General features: G+C 41.3%; 1 protein-coding gene across 1 annotated transcript in view; it reads right to left on the bottom strand.

The window, feature by feature from the left end:
• Positions 1–628: 628 nt before the first annotated feature.
• The window catches only part of LOC142969779 (abl interactor 2-like), a 39,706-nt gene continuing 26,538 nt past the window's right edge, over positions 629–13,796 (bottom strand). The window contains exons 5-10 of the mRNA XM_076109790.1: positions 8,796–8,948; positions 6,719–6,843; positions 5,115–5,279; positions 4,884–4,964; positions 4,611–4,793; positions 629–4,412 (exon numbers count right to left, since the gene is read on the bottom strand). Of these exons, the coding sequence (XP_075965905.1) occupies positions 4,237–4,412; positions 4,611–4,793; positions 4,884–4,964; positions 5,115–5,279; positions 6,719–6,843; positions 8,796–8,948 (883 nt within the window). The 3' untranslated portion in view covers positions 629–4,236. The remainder of the gene's footprint in view (positions 4,413–4,610; positions 4,794–4,883; positions 4,965–5,114; positions 5,280–6,718; positions 6,844–8,795; positions 8,949–13,796) is intronic.

Below are 13,796 nucleotides of genomic sequence, written 5' to 3'. Positions count from 1 at the left end.
CGTCTGCAGGGCGACTAATGAAGCAGATTCCTGGTAAAACCAGCCTGAGAGAAGCTGTTACATTTCACAGATCATCTCATTTTGCAGTCCACTCTGTTTTAAAGGGTGACTGCAGGCAAAACAAAAAGAATCAGAGTATGCCAACATGTAAAGATTTAAAGTGTCACAAGTTTGATCCAGACCTCATGAATCAATGTCTGAATGTTACCTGACTCAACAACCAGGGTCATCTTATCATTGACATCTACAAAGCTCTACAGGTTGTTATAAGTCGAGTAAACAGAAATAACTCTTACATTTACGCATTTCTTCCATCGACATGTTAAATGTTAACTTCTCCCAGAATCCTTTGCGGCTCTGGTGTGTCAAATGAAGAAGTCTAAATGACAAAAATACCTTTTTGTGATGGTGAGACTGAACAGTCACATGGAAATAATTACAGTTCAGTCTGATTATCAGTCGTTTAAATTTTGAATTTAAATTATGAACTTTGCCTTTTACTGCATCTCTGGATCCATAGACGGGTTTCAATCAGCTTTAAAAACAAACTAGAGAAGCATTTCTTGAATAAAACGTGCGATTGCTGTGTGCATTGATGATGATGAACGGCATTGTTTTTTAATGACTTTATAATCACAAGAACACTGACTGAACATAATGTATCGGCTGAGTTATAATACAATATAAATCCATATACTTTAATGCACTATACATATGAATAACTCTAAATAAACACGTCATCACAATGACCTGAAGTACACTTGATCAGTGTGCTGTAAAGAGCATTAAGGAACATTTATTGCCTTTTGTACTGAATCCTTTTTGCTGTGATATGAACACAATATCTGTCTATAGGGTTGTTTCTAAACCTCAGTCATTCATCAAATATAACAGTTATCAATTAGAAAAGTCACAGCAGCCATCTACGAAGAACGGTGCATCATTTTAGATAGGATTTGTTTTTGTAGCATCAAAACTGGAGGAGATATGGAGCAAAATGATGTTCTTCAGGCATGTATCTTCTTCCTGTAATTCTCAGAACACTAAAAGGTTAAATTATTTAAAGTGATGCACTCATGGCTGCTTAGTGTTTCTACTTTAAGTTCACTGGTCTGTTGGATTCACACTGTGAGGAAACATGTACTAAACCTTTTTATACTGAACACACACACCGACTCCATCTTCAGGAAAATAAGATGCAGCTGAGAAGATTCGTTTTCCTCTCAGAGATCGGCATGCTCTGCTTTTTGTGGCTCTTAAATAACACTGTACAACAAGGAAACACTGTTTCAGGTCCATAGTCACTTGAGTCCACGAGGGAGGGTTTGGTTCATACGGCACACACACACACACACCTGGATATATGGCACAATAATATCCACCTCCAATCTGAGAGTCAGTCTGGAGTCCAAACACACGGGACGTCTCTTTAAAGGGCGATTACAACCAAACATTACTGAACAGAAACATCACAACCTCCAGCTGATCAAACAGGGACCATAAAGCAAGAAAAAAACACAAAGAAAATGAATATGAATATGAAAACAATTTGAATAAAACTGTCAGTTATATATCAGGCATGCAGGCAAACACACTGTAAACTTCAACACTGGCAACAGGTCCACAATCTCCACCAGGCGGTTTGTTCAGGTCCACTTCACCACTCGGCCACAGGCTGAGGCAGCACAACAGAAGTCACACTTCAGATACGCGTGAATCCATTTTAAATATGTTCTGTAGTTTAATATGTACTGATCAACACTTCAGTGGATGCTTAGAGATCCTATCAAACTAGAGCAAAATTAATACAAGTAATAATAGGTTAAGTTCTGTATGGCTACACGTAAATGATTCCTACATTTTATGCAAGTTCTCCTACTTTAAAGTTAAATGAATCTATCTTATCTTAAGGTCAGTATTTTGGGGTATCAGTGTAGAGTTAAGATGTTCAAAAACAGCACTGTGTCCCTTTAATATAATATGCTTATGCTTCATTTCTCTTCCAAACTAGAGGTTTAGATTGTCAGGTTTGAGTTATGTTCTTAGACATTATAGTGAAAACTAAAACCATAAGACCAAACACTTTAATGAATGTTACTACTAAATCTTCACAATCCAAAAATAACAGTCTTCGTCTACGCTGACCACCAGATGTATTTAAGGTAATTTATTGGTGGTAAAATGCTTCATCACCTCTAAACTAACACACAGAGGCTCAAGTTACAGACTTCACATGAAAGACAGATGTGTGAGGAAGCTGATGATGATGAAGATTTATGGCACAAATCTTACTGAAAACTGTTCGTCACAGCAGGATGACTTCCACTTCACTCACACAGCTTCACTGAGTGTTATTGTTCTTTCTTCTATTGAAGTTTAATTCGTTTAACTCTTTTGTGACACTACGTGCTTCGTTTCATCTCTAATTCTTTTTCCAGAGTTCTTATTTACTTTATTGATAGATAAGATGGAGGTAAGGCTCTCGAGACAGTCAAATGTTGAGATATCTGTTAAGGCAAAGGTCAAAGGGAAGTAAAATATAAATAAAATAAATCCTCCTTATACACCGAAGCCACTGATGTCGTGGTGTGGTGTGTAGGCGTAGCGGTCAGTTACAATACCAGCGTCTCTATAAGCTTTCACAATATTAATACGAAAGCAGGTGAGGTTGACGTGAATGAGGAAGATGATGATAACAAGTGGAAGGAGGAGGGACAGTTCTCGGGGGAAACTTAAAAGATAAAATGCTTTTACTTCTTGTGCTGAAAGTAGAATAAAAGATGCGTCACTCAGAGTTTCTGGCTGGTTAGGAATGATTTCCTGCTCCGAGACGTCTGATAAATCCAGACCCTGAACTCACTTCTGACCATAAATAACCGAAACATTCTGGCAGGTTCTAGACCTTTTCTAAATTTTATCTGATTGATATTAGCTTCACTGTTTAATCTCCTGCAACCATACTACATTTGGGTTAAGCTACTGCTAACATGATGTTTCCTGCTGCTGCTTCACATTGAAAGTCATCAACTGGTGAAACACGGAGGGGCTTTTATTGTGAAGCAGTCACAGGAAACACGATGCGTTTGTCACTAAACCAGACAGAGAAGACCAGAGAGTCTGTAAAGGTGCCTCAGAGGAAGAAAGATGGGGAAGGAAATACAAAGAAAGGAAATCTCTGAATTTAGTGTTTTTTTTTTGGCATAGCTTCCTTTCAACTCTGGAATCAGACTCAGCATATGTAATATATTTCTTCTTGTTTCCTACGTGGTAATATTAAAAATAATCTCAATTTTTCCCACCAGGGTAAAGACTGTGAATGTGTTCTGTTGGGTGTCTGGGTGAGAGTAGCAGAGGGCAAAACTACGGAAGCCCAAAGAGGTCATAATGTAGTGGACACGCAATTGTTGTTTTCCTTTGATCACAAAAAACAAATCATGGCCTGAACATAACAAGATTTGTTTTCCTGTAAACATAAAATGATCATTCCAGGATTGAAAGTTGAGGGGACAAAAATATTGATTTCAATGTCATGAGAAGGAACGTTTTCACAGCTTCTTCCATCGAGATAGAGTAAAGAAGACGTGTTTAAATGTCTCCTTCAAAAACGCCATGGGGTCATGCACATTTTGTCACGAAGGATTAAGATGATTATTTTGTGATTTCAAGAAAACAAATGTGTTGTGTCGACATTTATACACATTTCTTGTAATCAAAAGAAGCTTCTCTGAAACCTTCTGTAAAAGAGAAGAAATGTTGGATCCTTCACACCGAACACATCTGCAGTGAAACTCACACCGATTAACAACATTAAGATGCCTGAAATGCCTCTCAGCTCTCCAACAAGAGACCTTATTAATACTTATTAATACATAAACTGAACCAGCATTAAGAGACCCCTAAATACAAGGCCTATTGGCTAGAAAGAGACAGATGTAGCTCAGAAAGCCGAACAAAACAAAGTCTGAACTGATGCTCAGACTCACTTACAGCTTCTGATTCTGTCCAATAAACTAAAGTCACATTAAAACATTAGTGAAACTACGAGTTTTGTTCACATGCTCTGATTTGCTTGCGATTGATTGGTGCGACTCTAAAGAAAAACAAAAAACAAAAAAGGAGCCGAGTCAACTTTTCCCTTCTAGTTCAGATCCGAGAAGCTGAACTGGAGTGAGACGACACATGTCCGGAGACAAACAGACTGAACAAACAAGGAAACAAAGACACTCCTCTTGGTCCTCAGTCGGCGTAGTGCATGATGGACTCCACATAGTTCCCAGGGAAGAGGCCCGTGGTCTCGTTCATCACGCCTTCGTACCACCCGTCCTCGTTCTTCTTGATCACGTAGATGATCGCTCCTTCCTGGAACGACAACTCGTCCTCCTTGTCGGCTGCGTAGTCATAGATGGCCACCACTAGAGGGCGACAAACACACCATAATATTATTAATAATAATCAATATGTTCTCTAAGGACCCGGAAAAAGTTTTCTATTGAATGGCATTAAGGAGAGGGGAGTGCCCGAAAAATGTTTGAGTGAGGTTACTCATGATTATGGCTATCCCTGTCCCACAATGCAACACTCAACTAAATGCAAGCTGGTGGTGTACGTACCTTTCTCGTGGTAGGTTCTGGGGGCCCACGGTGGGTCTTCCTCAGCGTACGGGTCGCAATACTCCACCACCGCTGAGTCCTCCTCTTCGTTTCCGTCCTCCAATGGCTGAGGACTAAGGAGGAGCTCCTCGCTCCCTGATTGGCTCTCGGCAGCTGGGTGAGGCGGAGGAGGGACGTCTGAGACTGGAGGGGAAAAATACATTTTACAGATGCATCGCACCTAAAACCTCCTAAACAATATTACAAAACGAGTGAAGGAACCTGAATACTTACTGGACTCCTGAACTCGAGCAACGAAACCCATCAGAGGAAGCTGAGGACTGAACTGGAGGAGGGAGGGGGGCGGGGGGGAGGCTGCCAACACACACATATCAGAGACAATTTACATATTGAGCTTTAAAATACACCAATAATCGAATTCTGTCTGATTCCCAAAATATTCAAGGTGTGCAAATAATGAAAATGACCAAAAAGGACCAGACTGGTGTGTGTCCCAGGACATACCTGGGCTTTGGTTGTAGTAGGGACCGCCGTTGACCTGGTTCTCTGTTACAATTGGCTGGCCAGTCACAGAGGGGGGGCGGCGGTACGGCAGTGACCCCCCCAACTGTTGAGACTGCTGTCGGGGCTGAGGCCGGTTCATACTGAAGAACTGAGGGACGATGGGGCCTGACGAGGTGAAAGAGTAAGTTAAGAACTGGTGACTGATATATTTAAAAAGAAAAGATTTAACTGCTCTTTTTGGCTGTTTGAACACTCATCAATGAAAAAGCAGGATGCGAAGATGAACAACCAGCCGAATGAATGAAGAGGTGACAGAATGAGTTTTGAGAAACAGCTGTTTGTTGTGTATTCAGTTAACAACCTGAAGCTACAACCTGATAATGAGATGAGCAGCAGAGGATATGAAATGTTGATTAAAAATGTATCTGACACACTGAAATAATAGCTGCAGCCCACTGACTCTTTGTTACTCCCAATACTGGATGTCAGTATTATAAAGTTGACTTTTAAAACTATTGATCTCATATGACTTAAAATTTTTCTGGGAGAACGTGATCGAAGATAGATAGAGGAGACAAAAGATTTGATTAGAAAATAAGTACTTTTTTTAAAGCAAATATACCAAACATTTGATGATTTTCTGGTTTTCTCTGTTTTATATCCTTATGAATTGAATATCTTCGGGTTTTGGACTGTTGGTCGGACAACACAAGACATTTGAAAACCACCTTGGGCTCAGCTTTTTCCCTCTTTTTTTTTTTACATTGCATAAACTAAAAAACGAATTGATTAATAGAGAACATAATCAGCAGAGTAATCAGTTATTCAAAATAAAACTTAAGTTGCAGCCCTAATAGGAACTCAACCTCATAAGAACATCACATATGTTAATACACAAACATTACAAGATTCACTTTTCATCTCTACAATGTAATGAAAACACAACAGAGAAAACACATGAACGGTTTCTTGGTAAGAAAGTGGAGAATGGAGGAAGGGAGAAAGCAGGCGATGGAGGTGGTGGGGTCGTTGGAGAAACTCACCTTCGGCAGGTGATGAGGAGGAGGAAGAGGGGGAGAGTGGAGGAGGAGGGGCAGGAGGAAGGAGAGGAGACACCTCTCCAGGTAAAACAACCGATTGGACATCGGACGTGCTGGGGGCGGGGTTAGAGGCCGGAGAAGTGTTGTTGGGTGCATGTGATTGTGGGTTTGGTGGAGGAGGTGAGTCGGTGTGTTGCGAAGATGAGTTTTGTAATAAGGGTGCGTTGGGTTGTGTTAAGGTTGCGGTGGAGGAAGAAGACGAGAAGGAGGAAGGAGTTGGGGAGGGGGAGGGAGAGGAGTTAGGAGCAGTGGAGGAAGAGCTAGCAGGTCCAGTAGTCGGGGAAACTTCAGAGACGAAGGGAGGAAGGAAGGAAAAGAGGGAGGAGATAAGCAGGAAGGGAGTGAGAAACACAGCTGGAAATATCTCAAGCAGCGGTTGCTACAAGAAGACATTCAAACATCAGGTCCAAAACATAAGCTGTTCATGTGGTTCAATAAAAATACTGTTGAGTGTGGATGTGTCTGTGTCCAGTGTGTGTGTGTGTGTGTGTGTGTGTGTGTTACCTGGGAAGGTGGAGGGCGGGGAAGGCGTCGGCACAGCGATGGGAATGCCCACGCTGCCGCTGCCACTGTTCTCCCTGCTGCTGCTCCGACTGCTGCTGCTGGGATGGCTGCCCCCACTGCTCCCACTGTGATTCATGGCACAAACAGAATTAAAAATGTATTTGTCTCTGGCTTTTGTCTATCAAACATGTTTTCCCTGAAATAAGGTCCCATGCGGGGACACCAGGAAGGGGAGGGACTTTGCCTCTCTATTGAGATTTAGCAGCAACGTGAATGTCACTGAACAATAACCAATTTGATTTTGACGTTGAATTTGACTCATTTTAAAAAGTACGTGAAGCAGATAATGAAGCTTAAGAAAGGAGAAAAGAGGATGTTAGAAGCAGAAAGACAAACTGATGAAGACAATAATAAAAGACAGAACAGGCAGAAAGGAAGTCAGCTGCCTGTAGAGAAAAAAAAAAGGATAAAAGCAGAGCGATGGCTGCAGGAACAGCAGCAGTGAGTCAAGTTAATGTCGGCACAGAAGCAATGAAACAACGATAAGCTACAAACACATACTCTGATTGGCTGGAGGCTCCAGATCAGGACAGACAAAAGGTGGAGATTGGATGGAAAAGATTCTAGAACGATCTGTCTTTTTCCATCCAGAGCACCAACAAGCCCACAGTTACATAAAGTGCAGAAAATAAAACTGAAAATGAATCTTTGAATGAGAAGAAAGTCAGTTAGTTGATGCTGTGAAGATGAAAGCAGAACGTTACTCCTCTGTGTTCACTCAGCAGTGATGCTGCAACACAGTGACTGTCACTGCTGGAGGCTTTAATACATTTGTACGTTTTTATTTAAGCGCTAAACAGTTCGAAGGTTTCAAATTTCTGCTCTGGATTCACAAACTTCTCCTCAATACGGAGCTGGAGGAGATGCTCAATAGGAAATGGTGTTTGTCAGTAAATTGTACCATCTGTACCATCTATTTGTGAGTGTTTGTCTGTCTGTTCTAAGCAAAGTAGGAAGAAAGTTAAAGATGTTTTTGATCGTTAATGATCAACTAGTCAGAGTTCACTGCAGTAACCATGTCAAATATTTTAGCAAAGCACAATGCTGCATTTCAAACCAACCAAAACTAAAGTAACTCGCTGAGCATCACTGCTGAATAAAACCAGAGGAAACACGGGACAGAAGCAGATCTTGTGATGAAGTTTAGCAATGAAGTCAGAAGAAAGGTGAGAACTAGTCAGCAAAGATTTGAGAAAAACGCAAATCACTCGGATTATTATTATTCTACAATGTCACTTTAAATGTTCTGTCTTGTCCAAAACTCATCAACAATCCACAGAGATGCTTGAGAGCACAAGTCCAAATCTTATTATCGTTACCACTCTTAGGTCTGTACGCTGAATATGAAGCGACGGATAGCATCTGGTTAGCTTAGCTTAGCATAGCATAAAGCCTAGCTCCGTCAAAAGATCTGCCTACTAGCACCACTAAAGCTCACACATTAACATGTTAGATCTTGTTTATTTAGTCTTTATGCTTCATAGTTAAATGCACAAAAACTTTCCTTTAATAGGATTACATACACAGTATTACTATTTATCAACCCGTCTCTCCTGCTTGTGGTTGAAGTTACCAGTCCTGAGCGTTAGTCTGGGGACCTTTTTTCTTGGTCATTGTGACATAAATGAGCCTCCAACAAATCCAAAATATTTGCTCATGTTCAGTTAGCTGGCTAAATGTGATGAGATCCGCCAAGAACAAAAGCATTAACCAAAGCACGCTGAGAAAGAAGGATGTGTAGTTTCATTATCTTCAACACATCTGTCAGTCTAGACTGGAACGAAGCATGTTTGTGCAACTTCAGCAAGACCTCATATTGCATTGAAGAGCGGCAAAAATACAATCAGTGATCCCAAACTAGACATACAGTTGTGTTGAATATCTGCCTTTTTTTTGTAAATGAACTACAAAGAGGCAAAAACAACATCAGCTTGGAAAATAGAAAAAAGCATTAGAGTAGAAGGGAAAGCTCTGAAATCCCATTCTGGCAGCCATGTTTACACGGCGACCCGGCTACCTGTATGTTCGGGGTCGATGGTTGAGGGTGGCAGTGCGGGCCGGACTAGGAAGCTGTCCGACGGCCATATTGTTTCTGGTGGGACTGGACACATAATCGTTGGGCACCACTGGGGGGCGCACCGGCTCCAGTGTCCTGTAGGGGGAGTTCTTCCTGTACATGTAAGGGGGGTAAGGGTGGAGACGGGGTTAATGGGGGAGATATTTACAAATGACAAGGTCCAGCACCATTGTTGCGTAACACTACAAAAACTTTTTTGGTCATTTCACATGAGCAATTTTACACATCTCCTCACTGGTTTAAAGTGAGGCAGATGGAAAAAGGCGACGTTACAGATTCAGATTCCTACTTTAATAAGATTTAATCATGTTAAGTCAGCCTGTTTAACAATGTAATGGTGGGTAAGGAGCCACAGGAGGGCGCTGTAGCTCTAACATGCTGTAGCACCGGCTCAACGAGTAGACAGCGTATTCTAGTATTAACTGTCAGTCACAATTAAATAAAACATGACGTTAAAAAGTCATGGCTCCTATGGTGATTCATATAATTAAAAGATAGTTCTACATTAAGTATGGGCTGGGATTTTGCCTCCCTGCTGTCAGAGAAGTGGAGAAATCGGTTAAGGTTTAAAAGGTCAGGATGTATTTTTAGAGGATTATGACTCCTCCAGCATCACAAACTGTAGAGAATAAGGACAACTGAGCATCATCACACAATGGAAACCAGACTGAAGACAAACAGGAGTAAGTTTGATTAGAATTACTCCCAAAATAAACACAAACAATGTCGGTTACTGCAGGAGAAAGAAGCACGAGCATGGTTATAACTCTGCAATATGACCAGTTGCACCTTTGTGTGGCATAATGTACATACAGCCTATAATAAATAATCACATTTTCTGTCTTGTTCAATTATAAAACAAGTATGCGAATACAAAAACAAGAATTAATAAGAACAGAACAGTTATAGAATGATGTGTGAGCGTGTTTCTGGGGTGTTGTTGGAGTTGGAGTTGGAGTGTGAGTGTGTGTGTGTGTGTGTGTGTGCGTGTGAGGACAGAAGGACTTGAGCTGGTGATTGCAGCGGGATGCCAACACACTGCTGTGCGTTTGAGGGACTTGGCGCGTTAACGACAGCTTCAGTTCCAACAAAAGAGTGAGCTGCTTCTGTTTACTTTCTCTAACATACTCAAAACACGTTCTCTTCTTATTCTATAAATTACATTTTTATTCCCATGCTTCATTCTCTTACATCGTCAGCTCTTACTTTGACAGTTTCAAAAGGATAACGCTCCTGACACCCAATGAAGGTTTATAATAGAGAAACAGCCGGCTGATCAGCAGGTTACGTACAGGGAACAGGAAGGAACACACCAACAGGAGGGCTTAGGTGGCACTAGACCAGCTGGCTACACACACACACACACACACTCACACCCACACACCCACACACAGTTATATAACATACATTGTAAGTGCTGTATTAAGGATTGTAATGATTTAATGCTCCAACAAAGGAATTATTAAATAAATAGATAACTTGCTGTAATAGGTTATAGCTTACCTCCATATCTTTTAGCAGTATTGAATTTTAAGTTTATATTTTAGGTTCTGAAATATGTCACGCAGATATGAGATGTAGAATTCTTTAAAGCAATAATTCGACACTTTGAGAAATACCCCGTCTGTGAAACTAAATGGTGCGGTAAATATATAAAACAGAGGTGCTGGTAGTAGAGGATGATCTTGTTACCGTTGGACATTTTGCCAGGCTAGCTATTTCTCCCTGTTTCCAGCCTTGATGCTAAGCTAAGTCATCTTCCACCCTCCACTATCTAATACAATTTTGCCTATTTTTTGTGATTTTTTTATGCAGCATATGGGACTACAAACTGCATTTGGGTCCACATGGGTCCATTTGTACAATGTCAATAAATGAACCTTGTAACCTGAGCTAACGGGCCACTGGGTTAGGGAAAGCGGGCCTTTTTCGCCCTCGAAACCAGCGGCCGAGTCGAGGAAAGGACATAAAATGACCTCGGTGCAACTGAGCGCTCCGGAGCTAAAAAAAAACGACGGGAAGATTTGGCGCTGTGATTTTGTCAGAGTACGAAGATCGCCCGGCGCTTTTGAAATACGCGCTGCATCGGCTGTGGGTATCCGTTTATAGGAGTGCCTAGATGGCTGGTTAGAGGACGTCAATGTCGACAATTCGGTATGAGTATCCCCGCTGTGCGTTCTGTTTCCGGGTAGATATGAACCGCGCAATGTGGCTACTGTGACCTACTTTGACCAGGAAAGGGAAAGCGAAAGGGAAAGGGAAAGCGAAAGGGAAAGGGAAAGGGAAAGCGAAAGCGAAAGGGAAAGCGAAAGGGAAAGGGAAAGCGAAAGGGAAAGCGAAAGGGAAAGCGAAAGGGAAAGGGAAAGGGAAAGGGAAAGGGAAAGGGAAAGCGAAAGTGAAAGGGAAAGCGAAAGGGAAAGGGAAAGCGCAATATGGCTACTGTGACCTATTTTGACCACGTCGTGCATCGGCTGTGAATGCCCGATCCTGGATCCAACTCCATAGGTCTTTAGAAGTCGACGTGGTCTACTATTCGGCGTAGGGGACGAGTCTGTGCGTTTTGTATTCGCGGAGATATGGACCGCGCAAACCGGCGATTTGGTTCAAGTAAACAGAGTATTGGCGCTCGTCTTTCGCTGTGAGTACGAAGATCGCCAACGCTTTTGAAATACGTGCTGCATCGGCTGTGGGTGTCCGTTTATTGTTATGTCGGTGTCAGTTTATTGGTCTGCCTATATGGGTGGTGAGAGTACGTCTGGGTCGACATTTCGGTATGATTCGGTATGATTATCCCCGATTATCCTCCAGGCGAAAAAAAAATGTACTTTTTTGTATTTAAAATATACTTACATTTTCAATAGTACACTGCAAATATACTATCAAAGAAGTGTACTTTCTGCAAATATATAAAAAGTATACAAAAGTCACGCTTTTAACTATTTTCAAAAATCAACTTTTAACACACTTTAAAATAATTGTACTGTAGTATACTTTCAAGAAATATATTATAAGAAAAATATACTTTAAGTGAAAGTTCTGTGCAATTACTTAAATGGATTTCTTTGAACTTTGTTTTCAAACATATTTTTGGTATATTTCAAAATGTATGCTATAAATTCCATTGAAACAATGTATTTAAAGCACATTTTATGAATATAGATTTAAAATACAGGTGCACACTAGAAAATATGAGCGTTCTGCTGAACTGTGGTGGCATCCCCGACAACAGTCTGTTGTATCTTTTGAATAGTTTGGCGCCAAGTCACTGACCAATCAAGTGCAGCATTTTTGTTGATCACATCCAGCCAATCAGAGCGACCGACGTTACTCATTCGTTGCATCCTAGCTAGCTTACCCACGTTAATGCAGCTCTTCAGGTGAGGAGGACATGATGCCGTTTCAATTCGCCATATATTACTTATGTAATAAAACACTGAAAGTGGAAAGTACTTCTTTATAATAAAGCCGACCAATTGTATCAAGTGACGTCACAGCCTGACCTCGATGAGGACGATAACTGGATTGAAATCAAATGTCCGACGAGAAAAGAACCGGAGAAGACAGTGGCCGCGAAAGTCCTGCTATTTGGCGGTGAGTTTGGAGTTCACATTTTTCTTTTTCAGCTACTAGTTAACTCCTTAATTGTCTTGTTTTGTCTGAAGAACATGAATGCTTAACTTTTTTATCTGTTCTCGTTTTATCAGATTCGTACAAAGAACTTGTCTCAAAGAAGAATTTATTCATTCTTGGCAAAGACATATGGGCAGAGGAGGAAAGCAGGAGTGCAGGCATGAAAAGAAAATGTGTGAGACCGAAATCTTGGAGCCTAAAAAAAGCTGTGCGGGTGAGTGAATATTGATTTGTACGAGTCGTTTTTGTGACGTGATAATTCAATTTATATTTTTGTTTTAACTTTATATGTGTACCCTAGATGCTGATATGCTAGCTCAAATACTCTGGTAGCTAGCTAAACCTTCGGCGCTCTCTTGTATCCAGTAGGAGCTGGCTCAAATCGTAGCAGCGGCAACTCGTAGAGGCACTTCCTGTTGCAAGCACTTGTCGCGGCAGTTTTCCACTGTTTGTGGCAGCACCTCTCCCAAACAGTGCTGCGGCAGTTTAGCCTTTATTTTTCGTTATTTGACAATATGTGACAATACATTAAGGTCCTTGAAGGTATGACTGTTGGTAGTTGTAATTGGTTTAGTAAAAAATGACGAATTGTAATAGTATGGCTACTCGTTTTTATTAAACTAACTCACTTAAAGGTATACTCCCTCTTGTGGCCAAATGGGTCAATAACGCTTGTCTTTAATATATACTTGATGTTACTCTACTGAATGGAGGCTCTGTGAAAAATGACACCACGTTCCTTTTGTCTTCCCCAGCATCGTCTGCTGTTCAAGTTCAAATGTGTCAGAAATAAAGTGATGGGATTTACTAGGTTACATGTGTCACACATCAGTCATGTGAATTAGTAGAGAGTGGGAACCTCCACACCACTGGTGGTACCGCTCCATAGAGGGATGTACAGACTACTAGCACCGTTTTAAATAATGAAGCACATTGTATAATTATGTGAATAACGTCTATTAATTCCTAATAGGTAGGTAGAGATCTTCCAACTGTATATTAATGTGTTCCATTGATTCTCTCATATACAGCACGCCTTGGCTGGCAGCACAGTCACGGTTTCGAAGAGGGCCTTCCTGCGACTTAATCGTTCCCGCATGACCCTTTTTTGCCAGGAGCTGGCTGCCCTGGTTTTCACGAAGGATGTCCTTGCACTCTCCGCCCTGACTGGGAAGTCTGGGAAAGAGGGAACACCGAAAAGACAACTGGACGTTGCCAAAGTGCAGGCCATAACAGGTAATTGTCTTGAGTCGTATGTAGACAATTTAAAGCTTCTGCGATTTATAAAGCAGCAGGATCACATGTTCGTGG

This window comes from Anarhichas minor, unplaced genomic scaffold, assembly GCF_050575085.1.
Source record: "Anarhichas minor isolate MPS153535 unplaced genomic scaffold, ASM5057508v1 ptg000004l, whole genome shotgun sequence".
Classification (NCBI taxonomy): Eukaryota; Metazoa; Chordata; class Actinopteri; order Perciformes; family Anarhichadidae; genus Anarhichas; species Anarhichas minor.
The sequence above is the reverse complement of the archived record's forward strand: the minus strand, read 5'-3'. Positions and strand labels throughout refer to the sequence as shown.